This window comes from Zootoca vivipara, chromosome 2 (assembly GCF_965207765.1).
Source record: "Zootoca vivipara chromosome 2, rZooViv2.hap1.1, whole genome shotgun sequence".
Lineage (NCBI taxonomy): Eukaryota > Metazoa > Chordata > Lepidosauria > Squamata > Lacertidae > Zootoca > Zootoca vivipara.
In genome coordinates this window covers 37,947,107-37,973,774 of record NC_142584.1, presented here as the reverse complement: position 1 = coordinate 37,973,774, position 26,668 = coordinate 37,947,107, and the positions used below count along the sequence as shown (strand labels likewise).

General features: G+C 41.7%; 2 protein-coding genes across 3 annotated transcripts in view; one reads left to right on the top strand and one right to left on the bottom strand.

Moving 5' to 3' along the window:
* The window catches only part of STX8 (syntaxin 8), a 177,416-nt gene that overhangs the window by 42,245 nt on the left and 108,503 nt on the right, over positions 1-26,668 (bottom strand). The window lies entirely within an intron of this gene.
* NTN1 (netrin 1) overlaps positions 1-26,668 on the top strand; it is a 119,043-nt gene that overhangs the window by 61,493 nt on the left and 30,882 nt on the right. Inside the window, exons 3-5 of one of the 2 annotated variants that reach the window (XM_035104691.3) lie at positions 5,340-5,528; positions 22,960-23,109; positions 24,237-24,290. In XM_035104691.3, the coding sequence (XP_034960582.1) occupies positions 5,340-5,528; positions 22,960-23,109; positions 24,237-24,290 (393 nt within the window). The remainder of the gene's footprint in view (positions 1-5,339; positions 5,529-22,959; positions 23,110-24,236; positions 24,291-26,668) is intronic. The other variant, XM_060271790.2, reaches the window with a different exon arrangement.

Below are 26,668 nucleotides of genomic sequence, written 5' to 3'. Positions count from 1 at the left end.
CAAGCAGTTAAAAGAAAAGAAAAGAAAAAACCTTGCCTCAACAATCTTGGCTATCGGCTCATATTGGACACAACCCTAAGTCAAGCCATGGTTTATCCCTGGGTAGTAAGGCAGTAGCAGAACTATAGGAGTGCAGGAACAACCCATGTGCCCAGCCATGTAAGCGAGCAATATAATTGAGTAGAAAACTGTGGGAGGGGAAAGTGTCAAGCAATGCCCATCTCTATTTTGCTGCTTCAAATACCCACTTCAAAAAACTCTATTTTATTAACCCCTCCTTATCCACCCCCACAAACACCAAAGCTCATTTAAATGTGCAAATAGCCCCTTGGTTTAGGGGGGAAATGGGTGGGGTGACTATATTGGAGAGGGGACAGTATAGGAAGCAGTCTTTACTGACAGGTGGGATTTCTTGCCCTTGCAGAAAAGTTAAGAGAGCTGGAACATCCTCACCAATCCCCAAAACTGGACATGGAACTGCAGTGTGCATGAGCTCTTCTCTCATCATTCTGGAAATATCCCGGAGCTTAGAGGGATAAGGGATTTTTGCTGGCTGAGCGGGAAGTGTAGTGCAGCTTGATTCTTACACAGCCAACAGGGGGAGCTACCATGTGTTTTCACTGCCCTTGCTCCCTTTAAAAGTGAAGGAAGCCTGATCACTGTCTTCTTGCACATTGTCTAAATAAGACCCTATTCCCCTCTCCCCTAAAGTTGCTTTGGGGCATTGCTTAGTTTATAAAGTCACCACAAGGACAAGGAAAGGATTTGCCTGACTTTCTCTAAACCTAACCACTGTCCCTTTCTGCTAATCCATTTCATTCAGAGTAAGCATCTCATTTCCAATGTGTACATACATTCTCCAGTTACCTATTTAGTGGCAAGGGAAGGCAGCAAATGTGGTTGTTGTTGTTTTTTTAAAAAATGTTATGCTGTCTTTTAATTGCATTTTCCTATTTGCTAAAATATTGCAAAATAGAAAGTAGATCTTTAAAGAAAAAAAAATTGGCCAGCACCACCAACAAGGTAGACCCAAAAGAAAATAAGAGGCTCTCACCAATGGGAGAGAAGCCAGTCTGATCTGTTACGGGAATCATGAAGTATGGGGAGGAGCTTCTTGTGAGACTTTCTCATTTCAAAACAACACTTTAAACTATTCAACTTTTTGAAGACATCTGAAGGCAGCCCTGTATAGGGAAGTTTTTAATGTTGGATGCTTTATTATGTTTTTAATAGTTGTTGGAAGCTGCCCAGAGTGGCTGGGACAATCCAGTCAGATGAGCAGAGTATATTATTATTATTATTATTAATTATTATTATTATTATTATTACTACACTTGTGAGATGTAGGCTCACCACCCCTAAGCAAGCTGCTCCACTCTTCTGGAACTGTTCCCCCCCCCACTCCTGTGGGTTCCCTGGGTTCCCTTGAACAAAATGGAACAGCTACAGAAGCAGTTGTTCAGCAGCAGCATGTTTACCAGAGCCATCAGAATTCAGCAGCTAAGGAGGAAAGCCATAATTACATCACGTCCAGCCTTCCAAGGGAATGGTGTACATGATCCATGGGAGCGATAGGATGTAACTGTGCTCCTCCTGGGCCTCTTCCAGCCTTTACTCTTTAGTTGTTTCTTTTTTTATTATTAAATGTGACAATGGCATTCATTCTCCACCCCCACCCCCCTTTGGAAGTTACTGTAATGGTAAGAGTATTTCTTAGCAAGTCCAATTCTTCCACAGGGCATCAAAAAACACAGCAGGCTAACAAGCATAATTGCCAATGAGTGCTGGCTGGAGGCCAGGCCAACCCAGTGGCAGGATTTTCAGAAGCTGGGCATTCAGGGACAGGGTGAAGACAATGGTTCCTAATCCATCCATCTCCACTCCTAATGAAATTAGAGCCTGTATGGGCTGCCGTTCCAACGGTGCCAGCATGGTTTGCAGGGCCTGGTTTCTGCATACAGGTGTACGGTGAAGGCAGGAAATAAGCAGCTACAAGAGTGTCTGCTTTGGATCTAAAGCAGCTAGGATGTGTTGTAATGTGTGATGCAGGACAATGGTGGCAGAACCCCAGACACAACAAAACCACGGTGAGTTGGCACAGTAGAGCAGCTTCCCAGTGATTACTTGAGCGATAAGGAAGCAGAAACCTTGCTGCATTCCAAACCCTAACCCAGGATTAGAAATAGGAGAGGAGGCGAGATGCAGACAGCTTTTCTGCCAGGCTGGATACTTTATACTGTTTTATGAGTGCTTTGTGTGCGCAGTTTAGATATTTTCTGAGATGGAGTGTGCATCTATAGGCAGGAACTCAATCACTATGGCTGGGGAAGGAAACCTGTGGCCTTCCTGATGTTGCTGGATTATATCTCCCTGCAACCAGCATTGCTGATGGTCAGGGATGATAGGGGCTGTTATTCGGCAGAACCTGACGCCCCACAAGTTCCCCACCTATGGACTAAAACCAGGCAGGCAGGGCAAGAATGGATGACACCAGAGTTTGCGTGAGGGAAGTGAAGTTCTATTCTACTACCCTAAATGGCCTCGGTCTAGTACGGTATACCATCGTTCTGCCCGGACACTGAGGTCCAGCGCCGAGGGCCTTCTGGCAGTTCCCTTATTGCGAGAAGCCAAGAAGGCAGAGGGCCTTCTCGGTAGTGGCACCCGCCTTGTGGAACGCCCTCCCATCAGATGTCAAAGAGAAAAACAACTACCAGACTTTTAGAAGACATCTGAAGGCAGCCCTGTTTAGGGAAGCTTTTAATGTTTAATAGATTATTGTATTTTAATATTCTGTTGTAAGCCGCCCAGAGTGGCTGGGAAAACCCAGCAAGATGGGCGGGGTATAAATAATAAATTATTATTATTGTCATCATCATAATCATCATCTTGTTGTTACTTCTGTTACTTTCTTGTGGGCAGAATAGAACAACAAACTTTGGCTACAGCTTTTTGCCACAGTGTTGTCAGCGAGACTTTTAATTGTATCTGAATTGTTGTTTGCTGGTCTGTAGCACTGATAACAAATCCTACCCATTGCATATTGCCTATTGTGCTAGGATTGAATTTAGTAGGCTATGTTTGGTTGGTGTGTGTGCATGTGTTTGGGGAGAAACTGACTCACATTTGCTATGGGATCTATAAATCCTCTCCCCAGATCTATGCCATGGGGGGGGGGAATCAACATTATGATTGGCCCAGGTCCTAACATATTTTCTCCTCCCTCCCTCCTATGCCTGGAATGGCTTTTAAACTTTTAAAATTGGGTAGCATTTCCTTTGATAAAGAAGCTACTTCTTACTGCAAGTGACTGGTTTGTTGCTTTGGGATTGAAGGGCACCTGTTTAAGACCCAGCAGGCTTCATAATATTGGTAAAAGAAACCAGCATGTATTATGTAATTTACTTTAAAGTTTTATCACAAGATAAAAGCAAATACAGTCATACCTTGGTTTACAACCACCTCGGTTTACAACCGCCTCGGTTTATAAACACTGTGGACCCATCTGGAACGGATTAATTCACTTTCCATTACTTTCAATGGGAAAGTTCGCTTCAGGTTAAGTACACTTCAGTTTAAGTACAGACTTCCAGAACCAATTACACTCATACTTCAGGTTAAGTACGCTTCAGGTTGAGTATTCTGCGGACCCGTCTGGAACGGATTAATCCACTTTCCATTACTTTCAATGGGAAAGTTCGCTTCAGGTTAAGTACGCTTCAGTTTAAGTACAGACTTCCGGAACCAATTGGGGTTGTAAACAGAGGTACCACTGTAACTGTTCTTTCTTTTCAGTTGCCATAGACGTGGCACACCTCTGGGATAGCTCAGTCGGTAGAGCCTGAGACTCTTAATCTCAAGGTCATGGGTTTGAGCCCCACACTGAAGCAAAAGATTCCTGCATTGCAGGGGGTGGGACAAAATGACCCTCTATTATTATTCTATTATCAATATTCTATTATTTTTCTATTTCAATAAGAGATAGTTTGGCAGTCCACATTAGAGTTATGACCACTTAAAACACACCCACACCAAGAAGCTACATTGTCATTCTTAGGACTGAAATCTGATAATTAAGCAAATATAATGCTTTAATCTCCAACCAGCTGTATCAGGTAAACAAAGGAATAGGAGTTTTCTCTTCCAAACCAAAGTGAGAAACCATGAGCCATGAGACCTTCATGATCAACCAGGAAGTCCAGGTGTGGATTTGCAGTGTTTCTTAGACATAGATGCATCTGTCAATTTTGATTTATCTTCATTTCTCATTATTTATGAATGAATGGATGAATGAATGAATGAATTGGTTCCTATGAAGCATCCAAAGGTGATGTCACAATACAGTAAAACCATATATAAAGTACTTGCATATATGAAAACAGTTTCAACAATTGCATATATAAAAGCAATTTCACATCAAATACAGATACTGATATGGATTATTAAAAAAAAAACCACCGTACCTTCACTTAGAAGGCTTGTTGAAAGAGGAGACTCTTCAACTGGCACCAAAAGGACAGTAAGAGCAGCACCTGTCTTCTTTGTAAGCCAAAACCTAAATGAATGGGTGAAGATAACTGTTTTCATCCCAGAGTACTTGCAGCTGTTGCACCACAACCCTCTTGATCATACTGGATTAGTGTGAAATCAAAATCCTGGTGACTTGGTTGACACCAGAGCTTTCTGTGGGAAAGAAAATTGGATCCTTGTGTAGTTCAGATTTAATTGTGGTTTTGAATTGGTACAAACAATTTATATTCTTAAAATGTGTCTTTTGTTTTCCATGAGAAAATAGAAATTCATGTATTCATGCTAACTTGTTATACTACTTTGGTTGGCCCTGCCAAACATTTTTGGCTATAGGTTTTCTTGTATTATTTCCTTCTATACTCTGAACAGCAGGGGCTTAGGACATGCATAAGGTGTTCTCAGGTTTGCTCATACAGTGGTGCCTCGCTTAACGAATGCCCTGTTTAACGAAATTTCCGCTTAACGAAAGGATTTTTCGAGCGGAGCTTGCCTTGCTAGACGAATGCGTTTTACGAAAAATTCGTCTAGCGAATCGCGGTTTCCCATAGGAATGCATTGAAATTCAATTAATGCGTTCCTATGGGCAAAAAAAAAATCAAAAAAAAAATCAATGCATTCCTATGGGATTCGCTAGATGAATTTTTCGCTATAAGAAAAGACCCGTGGAACGAATTAATTTCGTCTAGCGAGGCACCACTGTATATATTAAGGACAAGTATCACTTTTGTCAAAGGTAATCCTAAATGAGTGCCCCTGTTCACTGGCAGCAACATTTCTTTTCTCTCTCTTTTTTTTGTCTCCTTTCTTTTCAGCTTGCAACTGCAACCTACATGCCAGAAGGTGCCGTTTTAATATGGAACTCTACAAATTATCTGGTCGCAAGAGTGGAGGTGTCTGCCTTAATTGCCGCCACAACACAGCTGGTCGTCACTGTCACTACTGTAAGGAAGGGTACTATCGGGACATGACCAAACCAATCACCCACAGGAAAGCATGCAAAGGTATGTGTGTCAGGGTAGCAGAAGCCAGGGGAATAGCAACAGGTTTACTAATATCTTTCCTTCTCTGCCATATTTGTTTTCTTTCCTACAGTCTTTGGTATGTTTATTCAGAACTAAGCTCCACTGAGTCCAATGGGGCACATATTCTTGGGTAAATGTGCAAAAGAAGGCAGACTTATTGTCTGCTTCTGGCCTATTTATATTCAAAATTACAAATTGCGTTGAATTCTCTGGACTCTCTTGCCTTGCCTCTTTGTCTTCTTTACAGACACACTCATGGGGTGAGAGTGGGGGAATTAAAGAAAAAAGCCAGGCACAAACAGAGCAATCACACCTCTTCAGATCATGATTTATATCTGCACAGGTGATCTTACAGTACTGGTAAAGGAGCTATGGCTCATAAACTTGGATATACTATCCATTACTGAGCTTACTATAAAGAACTGAAGCTAAAAAAGTGAGTTGCTTATTATACACTGATTCCTATGGGGGGAGTATTTGATCCCTTGCTAAATTTGCCCATTTGCGCTCTGATGAAGAAATGACCAGTCCATAATTTTAATGGTAGGTGTATTGTAGTTGTGAGAGACAGAATAACAACAGGAAAAACCCCAGAAACCCAGAAGACAAAAGTCAGAGATTGATGTGCATTATAATAAGTGAAATAAGTATTTGATCCCCTATCAACCAACCAGATGTCAGGCTATCTGGTATCTTCACTGTATGTAACGAGCTGAGATTAGAAGCACCTGCTGTAAGGGAGAGGTTTTACCTGTAATCCCAGCTCATTACAGTACCTGTACAAAAGACACCTGTTGACAGAAGCAATCAGTCCAGCAGATTCCAAAGTAGCCATCATGACCAAGACCAAAGAGCTGTCCAAGGATGTCAGGGACAAGATTGTAGACCTGCACAAGGTTGGACTGGGCTACAAGACTATTGCCAGGCAGCTTGGTGAGAAGGTGACAACAGTTGGTGCAATAATTCACAAATGGAAGAAACACAAAATAACTGTCAACCTCCCTCGGTCTGGGGCTCCATGCAAGATCTCATCTTGTGGAGTTGCAATGATCATGAGAACGGTGATGAAGCAGCCCAGAACTACACGGGGGGGGGTGACTTGTCAATGATTCAGGGCAGCTGGGACCATGGTCACCATGAAAACAGTTGGTAACACACTACGGTGTGAAGGACTGAGATCTTGCAGACCTGCAAGGTCCCCTTGCTCAAGACAGCACATGTACAGGCCCGTCTGCAGTTTGCCAATGCACATCTGAATGACCCAGAGGAGAACTGGGTGAAAGTGTTGTGGTCAGATGAGACCAAAATCGAGCTCTTTGGCATCAACGCAACTTGCAGTGTTTAGAGGAGGAGGAATGCTGCCTACGACCCCAAGAACACCATCCCCACTGAGAACATGGAGGGGGACATATTATGCTTTGGGGGAGCACCTCTTTCCCTCAGCCAAGGCATTGAAAATGGGTCGAGGATGGGTATTCCAGCATGACAATGACCCAAAACATACAGCCAAGGCAACAAGGAGTGGCTCAGGAAGAAGCACATTAAGGTCCTGGAGTGGCCTAGCCAGTCTCCACTCCTTAATCCCATCAAAAATCTGTGGAGGGAGCTGAAGGTTCAAGTAGCTACACATCAGCCTCGAAATCTTACTGATTTGGAGAGGATCTGCAAAGAGGAGTGGGAAAAAATACCCCCTGAGATGTGTGCAAACCTGGTGGCCACCTACAAGAAACGTCTGACCTTTGTAATTGCCAACAAGGATTTTACCACCAAGTAGTAAGTCATCTTCTGCAAAGGGATCAAATACTTATTTCACTCATTATAATGCACACCAATCTCTGACTTTTGTCTTCTGGGTTTCTGGTTTTTCCCCCTGTTGTTTTTCTGTCTGTTTCGAACCTCCTTTTTTGTGGTCTGTTGGGCTGTGGGAGAATTGGAACAGCCCAAGGGACTGACCCCAGCTCCGCTTCCATGGGAGATGTGTGAGCTTGTGCAAACCTTTCCAGATCTCCCTCCCCTTTGAAAGGTATGGAATTTAGCTGTATGAGAAGCTGGTCCTGCAACTGCTATTACAGGAAAGAGATCTGGGCAGTTCAGTTCTGAAAGCTCCACTTGTCTGGACGATGTGCTATGTCCAAGAAACCATAATGCTTTCAGAATTTTTAAAGTGGGGGGGGGGAGAGATCAGAAGTCTGTTTTGTTCAACTTGTCACAGCATATCAGCCTTCCCCCCTCCTCTTCCCTCCCCCTTCCGCACCATTCCCGCCCTTCAAACGCATAAGCACAGGCACACATGAAGAAACGTTGAATGGCTCAGAGCAGCTATTCAGAACACGTGTGACTAGACAAGTAAAAACAAAGAAGTGGAAAAGGGACCTCAGACATAGGAGAAGAAAGACAAAGGTGTGAATGGATTGTTGAGGTTATTCAGAACAGCATATGGGCCTCTCACATCAAAACAAAAACTCTCCTTCCCTCCCCTTCCCACAGGTGTGCATACCAGCAAACACTGGGCTCCATTCAATAGGCTTAGTATCTGGGAAGACAAAGACTATTTCTTTTGCAAATACACATAGACACAGATCTACCATGCATACACACACAGAGGCAAATATATCCCTAATCCATATGAAAACAGCTTTATTATCTGGACAAAATAGTAGAAAGCTAAAAGTTTCCTTCATTGAGTGGCTCATCATTCAGTGCTGGGCAAAATCCTACAAAGCAAAGTAAGTTTATTTACAATCAAGGATTTTATTTATCCGTTACAAAGTTTCTACCCCAGATTCATTTTGCAAGATGATGTAAAAATGTGCAGTTGCACATATAAAAACTGGAGTTCAGTGGAAAAAAACAGGAACTTAAAAGACAATGGCAACCAAGCCATTCCTACAAAGCCTTTGGGGCAACCCAGATAACAACAACAACAATAATGATAACAATGATGATGATTATGGTGATGATGATAATTTCTTCCTGTAAACAGGAGGATTTATACAAAATCTACTTATCTACCCATGTGCTCCAGTTTTTAAAATTTGAATGTTTGCTATGTATTAGATGCAAAATCTGTTCAGCATCAACAGAAGAGATAAAAGGCTAGATAAGACAATGCTACCCACACTAAAATTAAGCATGTTCTGTCTCCTAACTGTAAATGAATGCAAAAGTGAAGAGGAAGGAGTCTGTAGATCAGTGCATTCAGGAGGTTCCTGGTTTAATTCCTGGCATCTAGGCATCTCTACCTAGGGCTGGAAAAGATTCCTTACCTGAAATCATGGAGAGCTGCTTCCTGTCAGTACTAACAGTACATGACTACCGTAGATGGACTGATGATCTGACTTGGTATAAGATAGCTTCCTATGTTTCTAAGGAGGAGTGAGGTATGGGAGGTAAAAACTGTTAGGAATGTGTTTTTTGTGTATAGTAGAGACAGGGAACTGTGAACAGGGAAACTGCAATAAACTTGCATGCTGGAAGCTCCTCTGAGACACCCCACCCCCTGCTCCCACCCCCGTCTCAGAGCTTTTAGCAGATGTTGCTTTTGCTTTTAAAATGTTATATTTGGAACCAGGAGGGCTAGAAGTGAAAGCTGAGAATCTCAGGAATATGGCAATAGAAGCCAATATTTGAAATTCACGGAATAACTGCAGCCATATACAGTGCCCCTGCTTATGCTCTCCAATCTCTCTCTCTCTCTCTTTCTGCTGTGGGCAAGGCCTTGCATTTCAGCTAAGTGTATGTCTGTGGGAGGCAGATGTATTGTGCACCCACCTCATTCATCTGATAGAAAGGAAACATGCCCAACTAATGTGGGCCACTCAGAACAGCCTGAACCTTTTGAATAAGCTGGAATTTCAGCAGCAGGGGAGGGTGAAACAGCCACATCACTGAATGTGGGCACTAAGTGAGGGGGGGGCAAGAGAAAAGATCTCTTGACATCATTGCTTGGCAGGTTCGGAATCCACAAGAGCAGGCAGGTCTGAAAGAGGAAAAATAAATCAAGCCCACAGTTGGGAGGGAAGCAACTGTGACACAACACAGTTTTAATATTTTTCAAGCTGCTCTGCTTTCCTGAGGGGGATAGCATGCTTATTGGCAAATTGCTGGCAGAGCACTGGGAAAGTATGTTTGGTTAATGAAGCTGACAATTTAATTTTGAGTAAGTAACTCAGCTAAGTAACAAAGGCTGCAAGCAACAAAGAGAAAGCTTAACACATGGCCCCTTTCCTAATACAGATGAAGGGGCAAGAGAGATGCAGAGAGAAAGAGGTACAAGAACTAGAGGTAAACCAACATTTCTCAGAAGAGAAATGTTCGACTCCCGAAACTGTTCTAAAAGGCATGGCTTCTGATTGGCTGCAGAAGCTTTTTTCACTCAAGCAGAAACTGCATCAGATGTTCGGCTTCCGAGAAACATTCACAAACTGGAGCACTTCTGGGTTTGTGGCGTTCGGGAGCCGATTTGTTCAACAACTAAGCCGTTCGAGAACCAAGGTACCACTGTATCTGCAAAATTTTCTGTGGCTATGGGTATTTTCCACCATTTATTTAGTGGCATTCCCCACCTGCCAATGCCCACAGAACTATCATAGGTCTAGGTCGTTGTTGAGGATGTGAAATGTTGACTAGGCTGACAACTGGGTTTGAATAAGCATATGGCTGCTTCAAGGAACTTATACGGGGCTTGGCACTTCTTCAAGCAAAACAAGATTTGGATCTTGGATTTGGATGCCATACTTCTAGTACTGGCTAGAATCAGGTTCAGAGGGAAAACAGCATTCATATCTTCAGAAATCTTAAGGAAGATAGTGGGTTCATTGGCTTCCTTTTATACACCATCAGAATAACAATATACCACTACTCCCTCTAACTCAATGCACCTAAATCTGTTATAGAGATTCCCTCAACCCTCTGGGGCACATTTGGGAAGGGTGTCGTGTGCATGTGTGGGGAGGAAAGAGGGTGGACACCTATTGCAAAATTGGAAATCCTTGCACTGATAGAATGTGGTCGTTGAATACTGCCTAGACACCTTTGATTTCATTTGTCTTTTCTAGAATTAATTAGATTATCCGAAATCCTTGGGTTGTTTTATCGCTTCATTTGTGAGGTTTTTTTTAGAAATATTGGTGTAGGATTTTTTAAATTGTGTTTTACTGGTTGATTATTTAATGTTTGTAAACTACTCTGGAATCTATTTACAAGAAGGTCAGTTTAGAAGCTCCATAGCTAAATAAAACATTTGCCTTCCTTGATTTTAAGGAACCACTTCTAAAGCCCTGTACTCAAAGTTCCTGTTGAATGGTTTGCTTATTAATGTCCTCATAACAGTGGGCTTAATTTCATTCATTTGCTTTAAAAAGTAGTACTCTCCTCTCCTCCTCTGAAAAAAAATTCTCGGTGCTGCCCAATATCCGTTTTCCCACTGACACAACAGCAACCTTGTTTTTTCCCCTGCTTACCCTATTAGAAACCTATTTACATTTGACTATGCAATGAATGTTGCTAGTATTACAATTTTCAACTGACATTCTCTCTTCTAGATGGACTGCAAAGAATTCAAGTTGTTTCATTTTGTTCCTTTAAAAAACAATGATGTCATGTTTGTGCAAGGTTTCCAAAAATCTGCTTAATTTTGTTTAGTTTTTAACCAAGCAGGTGGAAACTATTCAGCGTGGGCCAGGTTAATGTGGTGGTTAGTGCAATGGGGATCAGCACTTAAAACTTGTCTGTGGCCCAGTGTAACAAAAGTCTCGTCTCAACATAACCTGTGCTTCTGACTCTATGGATATGATTAAATTTCCATGCAGTGGGACAGACATTATAAAACATAGATCTTAGTCATGGTGTACCACCCAGGGCCTGGTGATTGATGAAGGATAGATGGCAAGCAGAGCACTGAACATTAGACTGCAAGAGTTGTGGGGGGACCCCTATACTTTGCTAATTCAGAGTCTGACACTGCATCGCTTAAGTTCCATCAGCCGCAGAATATTTATTCCATAACTATAAAAACCGTAACTAAATGTTTGTCTCCTTTACATCCGGTTTGACTGTTTGCTTTGTGATATTGTTTTCTGAAGTTTGCCAAAAGTCTGGAAAATATTTTCTGTTGAAGTTAATGATTCACTGTATGAACCTCCCTTGATTTCAGAATGTGAGAGCAACATGTTGGTGGATTTTTCTTCCCTTTTAGCCATGTGAGCCACAGCAAACACATCTGTCAAGGCTAGTGGATGTAAAGAGAATGCAGTGATAGGCTACAGGATGGAAACCCCTGGCTCAATAGCAGCTCAACACTATTTAGTTGTGGTTTCTTATGGTTGCTTTCTGTTATTTAATGCAAACTGACTGGTGTGGTATTTTGTACAAGGGGGAATTCCTCTGAGGCATGGGCTTTGTCAAAGAGTACTCTTGTCCATCCAGGGCCCTCATCTTTTGTGCTCTTGGCGTTTTGCTTTTGGGACATCTAAAAGCAATCGTGCTAAAACAGTTTTGTGAAAAGTTGCCTTCTAACAGTCTGAGCCATATCTCTATTGATAATAGTATTAATTTCCACTTCATTAGATAATCTGCCAGTAGGCTGATCTTCGTAGAAATATGAGGTTTGGACACAATTCAGATTAAGAAATCTGCATTTGCCATCAGCTTTACCAGCAACTCATCTTCCATCCTATGTAGCTGAGAATGTTTCTCCATAAGACTTGATTCTTTCAACCATTTAGTCCTGATTCATTTGCACCTGCATTTAATACATTTAAATCAATGCATCTAATGAAATGTCAATGCCTTGTGAGAGTAAAAGTGAGTAACTGCCTGCCAAGCAAGCATGCAGCAAAGTTCATAATTCTTGCAAGTATTTGTTGGCTGATATTAAGTAACTCCTGCCATTCTGCTAAGAGGCTGTGTGGGGTGTTTGTCCATAACAATGCAATTTCATCCATTTACTCTAACAGACATGCTGTGCTAAACTGCTTTTCTTCATCCCTGCGCTTTCCATCTGTCACTTCACCATACTATCTGAGCTGGTATTTCTGAATAGGCAATAGATTTACTGTTAAGAAAACACAGAAAGATTGAGTTCTTGAAGGTACACTGGAAAAGTAAATTTGGTTTGTTTCTGAAGTTGTATATGTATTTTAATTCTCCATATGTACAAACAGTTTTTTTCTTCCTTTTAAAAACAGATACATGATAGATGTTCAAAAATTGAAAATTTATGAAGGTCTGTTGTTGTTGTTGTTGTTGTTGTTGTTGTTGTTGTTGTTGTTGTTGTTGTGTGTTTTAACAAAATCCTAGTTGACGGAATGTTTAATTTCAGTTTTTGCTCTGAAAGTAACATTGTAGTCTTTGTAGGTACAAATGAGAGCTCAAAAAGGAAGAGCTATTTCCTGCAAAAGCTTCATAAGTGAATGGTACATTAACAGAGTAATTTCAAAAAAGATAGTTCCATGACCTTTAAAACATTAAATTAATGAAGGATGGGGGGGGGGGAAATCATGCAATCCCTTAATTTCAGCAGCTTTCTTTAAAAATCAGTGGGCAAAAACAAAGAAAAGTAAACAATTTAATGGAATGTGAACATTTTTATGGGAGGAAACAAAAGACAAATGAAATGGGTAATACTTAAGAATCTAAAATGATCAAATTAAATAATTTTTAAAGAAATTGCAACTTTATCACTTATAGAATTATGCTGCTTTGTCACTTGTCTGTCCTGCTACCTTTGTGTATAGAAAATTTTAACTGGGCACCCTCAGGTCTGTACCATTCAGAGAACCCAATACTAAGCAAATGGAAAAAAGGAAAGGAAAGGAAACCTTTTGCTAGACCAGCAAGTGTGATGAGCTCCTTACTGCAACTTGGAAAGAAGCCACACAACAGGAAAAGAGATGACAGATTGAGTAGGGATATCACATGAAGTGGCAGGGTTGGGATCATGCCAAGGCCTACTGAAGCAGCCTGGAAGCAGAAAGGGAGCCAGGCTGCTGTATGCTAACTGGGTGGTCAAAGGCAGAAATGAAATGCCAGTGGTTCAAGAAGGCATCTTGTTTGACAGATGAAGGATATAAATCATGTCCCATAAAATGAATGCAAGAAAGAGTTGCGTTATCGCTAGAGTGGTACCAGTACTACTGGGACTTAGAAATGACCCAAAGCTCCTGTTCTTACTTCCTCTCTCTCCTGGCAGCTGTCCCTGCCCCATCTCACCAAGAGGCTTAATTTCTAGCACAGCTTCCAAATCAAAAGGGAAACTAACCCCAGAATCCTATACATGCCAACTTAGAAATAAATCCCATTGAGTTCAATTGGGCTTACTCCTGGGTAAGTAAGTATATTAGTGTTGCAACCTAAGTGCCTATTTTAATCTTACATTGTATTCTCAACAGACAAACTGTTCATTGAACATCTACCTCAAAATAAGCAACCCTATTTTTCCGCTCTGTCTGTTCTGTTTAGATAAACCTTTCTGTGATCAAATACATTTATAGCATTGATCCAGGAACGGCTACACAACTTCTGCTACCAGTCTGTTCTGTTGAAGTACTGGACATGCTGTTGGGCAGCTGTCTACATAAATATGGAACCCTATGGAAACATATGCCGTGTAGGTGGACTGTTGCAAGCATGAGACTGCTTCTTGTTGCATATGCTGAGTCTGTGCCACTAGCAAATGGTCAACATCCTGTTTACCTATTATGCATTATTGGTTTGTTTATAAAAAGGGGCCTTAAAAAAAGGTAGGCTCAGCTGAAGTTTTGGATTTGTGCCTTAGAAACTGGAGACAAATATGATTTTCACCTTTCACAGCTTTCTCAAAAGAGTTCCTGAAGTAGGAGGTGAAACAGGAACATTCACCTTCCTGTCCTCCTAGATAAAACATTGCATTATTTTTACTTCTTCACTCCTCCATATCCACCCCATCTTCTTAAAAAGAGTGAGGTTGATAGGGAAGTTCCAAATGACCTTTCTATGTAAAACCTGTTTTGTTGTATAATATATTCGGAGTTGGTTCCATAAGCCCCTTTGATTAATTTCAACTCTGATATTTACCAGGCTACTGATACCAATGTAATTCTATTGAAACAGAGCCCCTGTCGAGTTTTATAGTATTTCTGTAAAACTGCTCTGCACACTGGGGAAAGGATTTCCATGCTTTTGATGAAAAAATGATGAATGATATGAACCATGAATGCACTCAGGCTCCCCTTGCCAATATAAACCTATTGGGGAGCAGTGGAATTTAACATATGGAAAGGCGGCAAGTTGGCTTAATGCAGGCTAAACTTTTAATTAAGGATGCCAATCTTCCTCCTAAATGTCTGCTCCAGAGATTCTCAGCCAAATTTTGAGGCTTCAGTAAAGAATCATTGCTCAGCTTGCTCTCTCCCCCCCCCCCCCCGGGAATCAATAGCTGCTGCTCCTTCTCACATGCACAGAGATTTGAGTTTTGTGAAAGGAAATAAGACCAAGCCTTAACCAGTTTTCTTCCATGAACAGCAGCATTTGGAATTATAGTGAGCTGAATCTCATGACCATGGAGCTGTCTGCTTCCTTGGGTTTCTTTCTATGGAAAACAGACAAAGACTGGCAGGCACATCATTTTGATATCTCCAGATCAAATACACTTTGCTCAAGTTCTTTCTTTCTTTCTTTCTTTCTTTCTTTCTTTCTTTCTTTCTTTCTTTCTGTCAAATGGCTAAAACGGTCTTTAAAAAAGCCTAACATTTAAATGTTTATAACATTTTAAAACAAATTAGCACAGTTAACTAAGAAAAAGCTCGTGACTTAACTGTATATTATATCTCCATGGTAACAAACAGCACTCCTGAAATATGCTTTCAAAAGATAAATGGTTGCAGTTAAATTTGAGGTAAGAACAAGTATTGTAGTGATCTTGTGCCTTGGAAGCAATGCTTTTCCAGCTGGGTTAAAATAATTATAATATCAGTAATACCCACAGTTAACAGTGTTTTATCCCAATTGAATAAGCATTGTTTCCAAGTCATGATGTCACTACGGCACTTTAGGCTGCAATTTCTACACTGAATAACTTGGGAGTAAGTCCCATTTGCCTCAGTAGGGATTACTTGTGACTAGAGAAGTAGAGGATTGCACAGCTATGTTTTGTATATCATCATTGTGAAATCCCCCAGAATTACTAGCAAGCTACAGTTCTATATTTGCAGTCTCTTGTCAATTTAAAGCTTTTGTTGTTTTCTTTCTTCTTAGTATTTGCAACATAAAGTTGCAATACATGCTCAGGCGAAAAGAAAGCTGAAAGGTAAATCATATGCAAATACGAAAATTATTTCCATAGCAATAGTAGAACAGTGCTATTTGCATAGAAAGCAATGATAATCAAATACGCATTATCTGTCATAAAAGAGAGAGTTCCCCTAAATCTGCTCCTTCAACACACGTGTATAATAGCACTGACTTGTTGGCACGACACCCCAGCATGCTTGAAAATGCAGGAAAGAGAAGAAAAGGAGGAGGAAAGAAAAAGAAGAAAACAACTTCTGCTCTGAAAAGCACAAACACAAAGTTGTGGGGATTTTGCCATCAATGAGCTACAGCAGCAGAGGCCCCAGCCACAGCTTCGTGCACATTAATTCAGCAAACTGAAAGTCTGTCTACATGCAGTGATAACACTACAGTGAAGTCACTCTGATGCCAAGAATTCAATCATGCTGCAGATGTCTTGAAGCTCCAGAGAAGCCAGTGGTTTTATACACTTCCACCCAGATTACATCTAAGTCCAGTTTTGTGTCCCAGAAAGGATCATCCCGTCACTTTCCCTTTAGACTTGTTATGGTTCAGATGGTGATATTCTGGAACCTCAATTCTGGCAGGTGGTCTCTTCCCCCACAACTTATTATCCTTTGTCTCAGCAGACTGGGGACTCTGACTTTCTGTTGCTATAAAAAAATACAAAGGCAGTGAATTTTCTTCTTCAGTTTGAGAAAAGAGTATTACGTTTAAGTCTGCTTTCCCCTGCACTCCACTTCAAAGATTCTAGGGCATCCTCTCCTGGATTTTAGGAATTTATTAAAGCCTGTCGTATTTCCCCTTGTCAAATGTTAAAAATAGAAAGGCCTTCGGGGGGTGGGGGAACAAGGATGAGGCTTTCCGTAGTCCTTCATAAAGGCCAGAAACACATCTGGTCATAAACAGGACAAAGATTTCTTGGAACTGCATCTGACCTCCGGTGTGATTTCCAGAACATTGTGCTGACATATCTGCTAGACATCCCCTGTGACACAGCTCAGTCAAAAAATGGATGAGAACTATTCAGGGGTTCCCTGTTTTTGTGATCATATCTTGGTGCACGTGCTCGCAGCTTCTAAAGCGTAGGAGCTCTGCACTTGCACAGATGCTCTCATTTGTCATACCTTTGGTATTTGGCTTCAGGAAATAAGATTATTTCACAGAAGAAAATGTAAACAGGGCCCAAATCAGTCACTGCCCAAGAAGAGCTGTGGTAGAGAAGGGAGGAGAAATGCAAAGGGATAGTTGTGGTCTCTTGATCAGAAAAGCTGTTTATTTAGGATTCCTACATGCTGAGGACTGTATTCATGTTCATTGTATTGAGCTGCTTCAGATAGATGATCAAACCTTGATTCAAAATTTCTCTGATTTTGTGGGCTTCAGAAGTGTTGCTTCATATCACCTTGTGGAATAAAGTTATCAACTGAACAAAATGAAATCGAATTACTGATTAAAAACAGCAGCAGCAGCAATACAAACTCAAATGGCAGCATCATATGTCATCACAATGCAAGCCACCACGGCAATAACAGAAGGCAAGGTATGGTCAATCAAGAAGAAGAAGAAGAAGAAGAGTTTGGATTTGATATCCCGCTTTATCACTACCCGAAGGCGTCTCAAAGCGGCTAACAATCTCCTTTGCCTTCCTCCCCCACAACAGACACCCTGTGAGATGGGTGGGGCTGAGAGACTTCAGAGAAGTGTCACTAGCCCAAGGTCACCCAGCAGCTGCATGTGGAGGAGCAGAGACGCGAACCCGGTTCCCCAGATTACGAGTCTGCCGCTCTTAACCACTACACCACACTGGCTCTCAATCAAGGAGAATTTCTAAAGGAAAGCCACATTACAAACTACAGTATTCACCAAAGGAGTTGAAAATTCAGGTACTGCTGACCCCCATTTCCCCCCACAAACTCTAAGAATGAACAAACAAAAAAAGTAAGCATTTTGCTGTAACAGTCTTCACAAACTACCGGTGATTCTGTGTGCAATGTCGGGGCAATTTAATAATGCACAAATATGGAATCTCACATGAGGACAAAACTATTAATAGAACACAGGCATCTGAAGAATGATAATTGAGATCATTGAAATGTACAGGTGATTCAAAGTAACACACATGAGAACACTGATGTGGAATTTTAGAAGCAATGAAAAGGACTTGTGAGGAAACACATAGTAGCAGAACCTGAGCTGCAGCTCTGTGCACACTTTATTGGTAAAAGCCCCATTGAATTCAGTGAGACTTAAGGATCCATAGAATTTGGCTAAGAGAATGACCCAAAGAATGGAGGAAAAGCTGGACAACCTTAAAGGACAATTGTGAGGTGCTAATGTAACACTGTGGGAGCCACAATGGTTCTTCCTCCTTGCATATTTAGGGAGTTCTGAGAGTTTGCAGGTCCCCACCACTTCTGTAGCACAACTTGTGAGGTGGGTTGTACATACACACAAGCATTCACCACCCCCACCCTTTGTTGAGGAGAAAGGGTTGAATGAACAGTGCATAAATTAGGCTTTGGTTAATTAAACAATATATTACCTTTTAAACTGGGAGTTTTGTTTTTGTTTGTTACTATGGTATTATTATTTTTTTGGTGTTTTTGTATTGTAAACTGCCCAGTGATCCTCAGATGAAGAGTGGTATACAAATTTAATTGATGATGATGATGATGATGATGATGATGATATTGTTTCAGCTTAAGCCCTTATAATTATAACTAAATGAATGCAATATGCTTAGAATTCAGAATCGTTGCTCGTTTCACAGCCAGTTATACACATCTTTTTAAAAGAAATGTATAACATACACTGTGATGAAATATAGATACGAAAATGAAGCACATAGCACACTAGTGGTGGTGGGGGAGACACCTATAAATAGTAAGCCATAACCATACAAAATGACACAGGATTGTTTTAGAACATGAAGACAAATCAGCACATACAAAGTATTTAATACATATACCATAAAAGCTAAAATAATGCTTGTGAAAAATATGTAAGATACATTTAGGCAAATGATCTCTGATACTGGTAAATTGTGTGTCTTGAGTTAATAAGCTTTGTCTCCTTTGACAAAGTATAGCTTCCTGTGTAACAAAAAGCTGTTGATCTTAAAAGAATGTAAATTCCTTCTGTTACTCCTTCACTGATAAATGTTCACATTCTAAATCAATATCTAGCTTGACAGAAGATTTAGTCTTTTCTGTATCTTTCAATACATTGGCACACACAGAGATTAGTGTTTGGAAATTATTGTGACAGATTTGGTGAACTGGCTTGACCGACCTTGTCTTTGGACAGGCATATCCCGGCATGTTCTAACATTGTTGACAGATGGATTCTGGGACTTCTAAATGTATGACTATGAACATCTTAGTGATAGAGATAGAAAGAGAAACAACAACCCAGGACCATAAACTCAAGGCTGGACTTTAATTTTATTTCCAAGTGCCACATTCATTCACTATTTTTGAGTTTTGAATCACACCTCTGTGTCATTGAAAATATGAATGCAAAGCAACAAGAAAAGAAAAAGGTCCACCTCAAGAGAGAAAACCTAGATTTAATAAGGGAACTGACAGAAATAAGTAAACAATGAGTACTGAATGTTTTTATACATATCTGTTAGATTTCCCCAACAAAGAGTCATGCAACCCCAGTAAAATACATATTCACAGATCATTTGATTGTCATGAGCTGCATCACTGGAATGATTGGCATACCCTCCAACTCCCGGACTGAAAAATCCAGGATCAGCAGCGGCACGGCACCGGAAGTTGTTTCTAGGCATGTCCAGACATGCGTAGAAGCGACTTCTGGTGCCGCTCTGCCTGATTTTTGAAAATCCGGGGGAATTACGGGATATTTCGCCATTCGGGACAACAGCAGGAAACGGCTTTAAAAATGGGGGTTTCCTGCGAAAGACGGGAGACTTGGCAGGTATGAATATAGTATGATTCACAAAGATTCAATAGCTCAAATGTCAAGCTTAATTTAGAAATGAGAAATAATCTGGATTGTGTAGGTTCTGGTTCCAGCAAACAGTTGGCTCTAAATGTTGAATTAAGTTTTCAAAATGTGGGATGACAACATTTCATAATCACAGGAGTCCTGGCTTAGTAGGCAGCTTAACTCTAAAAGTGAAAGGAATGCAAGAAGAATTAATGTTGACTGGTTATGATGGTTATAGGAGGAGTTGAAGGAAGCAGTGGTGCGTCCGCTCTTAAATAAAACATCTCTAGATCCTTTAGATCTATCCAATTATCGCCCGGTTTCGAATCTTCCGTACCTGGGTAAGATAATTGAGAGAGCAGTTGTTGAACAGCTTGGATGAAACATCTGCTCTAGATCCATTTCAGTCCGGCTTTCGCCCTGGTCATGGGACCGAGACAGCTCTGGTCGCCTTAACAGATGATCTCTGTAGACAGCTGGATCGAGGTGGGTCGGGACTGCTGATTCTTTTAGATTTGTCAGCAGCCTTCGATATGGTCAATCATGAACTTAGACCACCGCCTTGCCGACGTGGGGATTCAGGGCATAGTCCAACAATGGCTGTGTTCCTTTATCTCAGGTCGGGGACAGAGGGTGGCGCTAGGGAGGGAGTTATCGCCGCGGCACTCCTTGGTGTGTGGAGTCCCGCAAGGCACAATCCTTTCCCCAATGCTTTTAAATATCTTTATGCGCCCCCTTGCCCAGATTGTCCGGAGTTTTGGGCTGGGTTGTCATCAATATGCTGATGACACCCGGATCTATCTGTTGATGGATGGCCGCCCTGCCTCGGCCCTGGACACACTGACCAGGTGCTTAGAAGCTGTGGCTGGATGGCTATGTGGGAGCCGACTGAAGCTAAATCCTTTGAAGACAGAGGTCCTCTGGCTGGGTCGGGACGACTTGGGGCTGGGGTGCCAACTCCCATCTCTTGCAGGGGCTCAATTAGTGCCAGCGCCTTCTGTCAAGAGTTTGGGTGTAACCTTCGATGCCTCCCTTTCCAAGGAGGCACAGGTTGCATCCACAGCAAAGGTGGCATTTTTCCATCTCCGCCGTATCAAGCAGTTGGTCCCTTACCTCTCTCGCCCTGATCTGGCCACAGTGATCCATGTGACGGTCACCTCCAGGCTTGATTATTGTAACTCGCTCTATGCGGGGCTGCCCTTGAAGCTGACCCAGAAACTCCAGCAGGTGCAGAATGCCGCGGCGAGGCTCCTTACCGGGTCCCGGCCGCGGGATCACATTCATCCAGTGCTTTACCAGCTGCACTGGCTCCCGGTGGAGTACAGGATCAGGTTTAAGGTGCTGGTTTTGACCTTTAAAGCCCTATGCGGCTTGGGACACTCGTATCTATGGGACCGCCTCTCCTGGTATGCCCCGTGGAGGACCTTAAGGTCCACAAACAACAATATTCTGGAGATCCCGAGCCATGGGGTGGCTAGATCGGCCTCTACTAGGGCCAGGGCTTTCTCAGTGTTGGCCCCAACTTGGTGGAACGCTCTTTCACAGGAGACCAGGGCCCTGCGGGATTTGTCATCTTTCCGCAGGGCCTGCAAGACAGAGCTGTTCCGCCTGGCCTTTGGGTTGGATTTAGTTTGACCCCTGTGTTTTTCCTCTCTCATGGCTTGAATTTGTGGACTACTCGAAATGAGGCTGCATTTTAAATTTTAATACTGTATTTTGGTCTGTATTGTAATTAATTGCTTTTTATGTTTTATTGTAATTTTATTGGTGTGAGCCGCCCTGAGCCCGGTTTTGACTGGGGAGGGCGGGGTATAAATAAAAATTTATTATTATTATATTCATCCTCAGTGCTTATTTATAGAAGAGATGGAGCACCTCAAGTCCAGGGGGTCAAATGTGGCCCTCCAGACCTCTCTGTCTGGCCCCTGGAACTCTCCCCAGGCCACACCCATCACTGGCCCTGCTTCACACTCAGTAATTTTGCCTGGCTGGAATGTGCCCTTGAACTCTAATTCATTGTTTGATGGAGGATAGAGAAGAGTTTATGTCTTATATATAGGAAGTAAAATTTACATTTGTTGCTCTGTTCATTTTTGCCTCTTGCCCCTACTGGTATGCGGCCATCAGAAGGGTCACAGAATGGAATGGGGCCCTTGGGCTGAAAAAGGTTCCTTGCCACTGATATATAGGAACATAGGAAGCTATCTAAAACTGAGTTGCGCCATATAGCTAGATCATGTACCACATACCGGCAGCAGCTGTCTAGGGTTTCAGACCAGCGTCTTTTTTCAGCTCAATGTGGAGGTGCTGGGGATGGAACTTTGGACCTTCTAGCATGTAATGTATGTGCTCTACAACTGAGCCATAATGCTTTCCTGACTAGGTTGCAAAGGCAGTATGCCTCTTGAGTGCCAGCTGCTGAAGGAAAGGAGTGGGGCTATTGCTTTCATGCCTTGCTTGCCTTCTCAAGAGGCATCTGGTTAGCTATTGACAAATTTATGGCCGTTGCTTGTTGGCTAATGATGGACCATGGTTTGATTCAGCAGATTTCCCCCAGAATGCTCTTCAATAGGAATTTAGCCAGGAGAATTCATCACAATCCATAGAGTTTAGTTATTGTTTCAGCTACAGAACAGGTGTTTCAATGACCTTTAGAGAGAAAAGGAAGCCCTTCCTTCTCCTCTTGCTCCCACCAGCTGTGATGATTGGAGGTTGATAGTGAGGCTGGAACAGAATATTTCCTGAAGCACTGAACAAAGAGCAAACGTACAGAAATTGAATGGTGGGGAAATAATTCTAGGTGTGGCATTAGGCAAGTCCACTCAGCAGTAGTAAATGTCTGCTTTAAAACTTTTAAATTCATTTTAGGCCACAAGTATATTAATGATCCTTGTGGTGTAATGTAGTAGCTGGCACTGATTGTCCTTCATGTTGCTTTCATGTTGCTTTCAGATGTTCTGGGCAAAGTTGCTGTGCTTATAGAGCACCTGTTAGAACGAGATGACACCTGCAGTCCAGGGCACTGGCTGCTCTCACCTCATTCCTATAGCTCTGCTACAAAAAAAAATATTGCTGTCTTTGGATACTCTTGCTAGTTGAAAATGCTTGTTCTTTTTGGAAAATCCTTCCTTCCTCTCCAGCTCCTCACCTCTGATCCTCTTGTTGTGTGTTCCCCCCACAGCATGTGATTGCCATCCCGTGGGTGCAGCTGGAAAAACCTGTAATCAAACCACAGGGCAATGTCCCTGCAAAGATGGCGTGACGGGCATCACTTGCAACCGATGTGCCAAAGGTTACCAGCAAAGCAGATCTCCCATTGCCCCCTGCATAAGTAGGTGGATGCGCTTTCCGACGTTGGTACCATAACGTAATGAATCCTAAATCTGGTCTGCTTACTAACACCTGAGTGGATAGACGTAATTAATTTAGCTAGAGATACTGTTGGCCACTTTCCACATTGCAGTTTTCATGGGTAGTTGGTTACAGGTCCACATTGTGAACCTAAAACTTCAGGTTTCAAGGCACATTCAGTTCCACCACTATTTCAACTCGCTTATGCAGTGAAAATGCACAGTGAAGAGCTGGGGCTAATCGAGGAAAGGCATATATGAACCTGGAAACTGGGATAGGTGTAGTGAGTACACAGTGAAACTGTGTAATGTATACCCATTAAAGCTGTAATTTGTGCAGTGGCCCCGTGTGTTGTATGTCCAGGTTGCATTTTGCATGTCTCTATGTACATAAATATATGGATGAATTATACATATATCTTATTGATCACACTAGTAAGGTGATGAGAGTACAAACAAATTCCCACTTAAACAAAAGGTTTCAAAGTTCAAAACATGATTTTCTGTTTTGCAGAACCATTTTTTTTTCAGCAGTGCCAGCAATAAACTACTACTATTTTTTTAATCATGTTTGATTAAAATCATGTTTGGGCGTAGTCAATGTTTTCCTCCTAAAAGCATTAGACAGCCTGGGTTCCATTATTGTTCAGAGCAACTTTCATACCAAAGCAGTTGGTTCTGTCTCTGTCATACAGAGAAAAAGAAATCAAAGACCAAAGCAACTTTGGAAAGCCAAAAAGAAACACAGAACAGCCATATAATGGCCATTACCCTGTTTCCTTAATACTAATGCAAAAAAATAAAATAAATAAGGTCATGGTTGAAAGAATCAAGTCTTTGAATAACTTCTCAGGATGCATTTCTGATAATCTGGAATAGTCACGAAAATTTCATACGAATTCTAGGTTAGCACTGCATTAAAATGTACATGCACACAGTTGCTGAATACCCTCTCTGGTCCCTGAAGGTTCATTTGCACAATCACTTTTCTTTCTGACAACTTTTGAACTTACCTTGTGAAAATGTTCATTCCTGGAGAGAGTAACAACTTTTTCCTTTTCTTGTTTATCGCTCCCTTCCCTTGTCCGCCTATTCTTCTTTACCACAGAGATACCTGTTGTTCCTCCCACCACTGTGGCCAGTAGCACAGAAGAACCCGCAGGTATGTTATACTTTTGTTTTTATCCTGTTCAAATTGTCTGGGGTGTGTGTGTGGAAATATCCTGTTCCAAAGACAAGCTAGGTCTGCTGCCCAAGTTATAGCAACAACAAAGTAAGTAGGGCTGAAACGTATTCAAGGCTTTTTACTGTAGGTGAGGGGGGGGGTCATAAGCGTAATATTTTGGTTTTTTCATTTAAGAATAAAATAATTAACATTAAATGTCAAGAATGGGTTATTACATAGCAAAAGAAATAGTGTTTGTGTAGTATTGTAATAAAAAAACAGGCTCTGGGAAATAATTAAGTACATAGATTTAAACTGTAAAAAGACATGAAAAGGGCAAAAATTGTGTGAAAAGAATGGCTAGCAATCCCAGAAGTCTTTGCACCAACCTTTGAGGCCTGTGGAGAGTTGGAGTTTGAGAGAAAGCTTTGGAGGGAGTGATTGTGGTGGAGTTTGGCGGATTTTGTGGAGTTTGGTACTTCAGGCTACCAGTCTACCCCTCCTTGTCAATTTTTCAACATCATCCTCTAGCGATGGGGAAAACTGAGAGCCCCCATTGCCACCATTCATGCCGGTCTGGCAAGTGCTGCTAGCTTTTAAAAGGGGTTTTCAAGAGTTTCCAGAGGTTTAGATGGTGTTTACAGGCATTTTAGATGGTGTTCCCCACTATATATGATTTCATGTGTATGTGCAGTACCTGGGAATGTAAACCCTGTGTAAGTGAGGAGATGCCTGTACTGTAATGTATTACCTTTGGTGGGGTATTTTGGTATTTTACAGTCTTGTGGAGCAAAACAAATTAGACAAACAGATGGAAGTAAAGAACCAGCTGTTTAAATATGCTATTATTGTATCTTTTAAGGAACATTAGCAACATCTCTGTTGCGGTACTCATTTATTCTTTTCATCTGCTACTTTCAGTTTAGGCTAAAAGCTATAGAAGTGCAAGTTGTTATTCTCTTTTCACAGAAAATTATTTACAGGGTGGAGAGGGAGTAGTAAACACTCAAACTTGCAACAGTATCTCCTGGATTCCTAAATTTTTAAAAATTATTATTTATTCATTCCCCCTGCGTATATCATTTTCAATGGAACAATCAATCTTTTCAGAAGCAGATTGCAGCACAAGGCGCCTTCTCTTTAAAAGCACAAGGAAAGTTCAGCCAAACTGAACAATCTGATTGGCGGTGGGTCCCTAAGTGCATGATATCCCTTCAGTAGCAATTTTACTGGCGTTTTTAAGCACCACTTTAGTCAGAGAGGATGAGCTCCCGTATTTTATCATTTTTATTTGACTGCCTAGCCCGCTTGGGAGTGTGGCACCTTTCAGATTCCATCATTGCAAGCTTCCCCAGAAGTCCACAACACTGTCTTGGCTACATGTCACTTGGCATACGCGCAGGTGATAGCACAGCCACCCCTAAATGCAATCTGAGGGCTGTCTGAACATTGCAACCCAAAAGAAGAAATCTGGATGGAAGTTATATGTAGCAGCCCATTGGACAGAATCACTTTGCCGCACTTCTTCAAGATAGAGTGCTCTGGTCAGACTGCAACATTCAGTTTCAAATCCTCAGTCATGAAACTCACTGGGTGACCTTGGGCCTGTCACTTATCTCGAGGTTTAATCTGCCAAACAGGGTGGTTGGAATAATAAAATGTGGGGAATGGATGCCAATGTGGGGAATCAAGCTCCTTGGAGGAAAGGCAGGATATAAATAAATGCTCAAGTTGAAAGTGACTCCAAATCTGAAAGAAAAAGGAATGTATATTTCGTAGAGAAATCTCAAATGGATCATGAGCCAAGTCCAGCTTTAGCGTGAAAGAGAGAAAACATATTGTCATTGCTGGTTCTGCACCAGGGTTTGCTTTAGTTATATAACTTCTGCATTTGACTGGAAAAGCAATTAAAATTCATTTGTTTTTATAAAATTCCTCTCTGCCAACGTTTTGAGTCAGCAGCCTTGCTGAACACCTTATAAGCTGAGCAACCTGGACATTTTCTACTTCTCCCTCATTTTATAATTCTACTCCTAGACTTTGTCTTGCTGATGGAGGGTAGCAATGGCCAGGTGGGCAAGGATTTGGTCTCTTATGTTGGTTATCGCAATGCATTCTATATTGAGCTGCCTTCAAAAACACTTTGGAAGTTTGGGGGACTATGATATGCTGCAGTTCATCTTTGACAGGTTCCTCATGACAGGTCTCGGTAAAATTGCTTTTAGCTTTGCTGGCTTCCTGTTAGCTTCTGGGCCCAGTTAGCAGTATGAGTGATGAACTTTAAACCAGGGTACAGGCTAGGTCAACTACCCCCAGCATTTTGGAACTGAACATTTTGGATGGGTGTTTTAGTCCATTGAAATTTTTGGAGGACA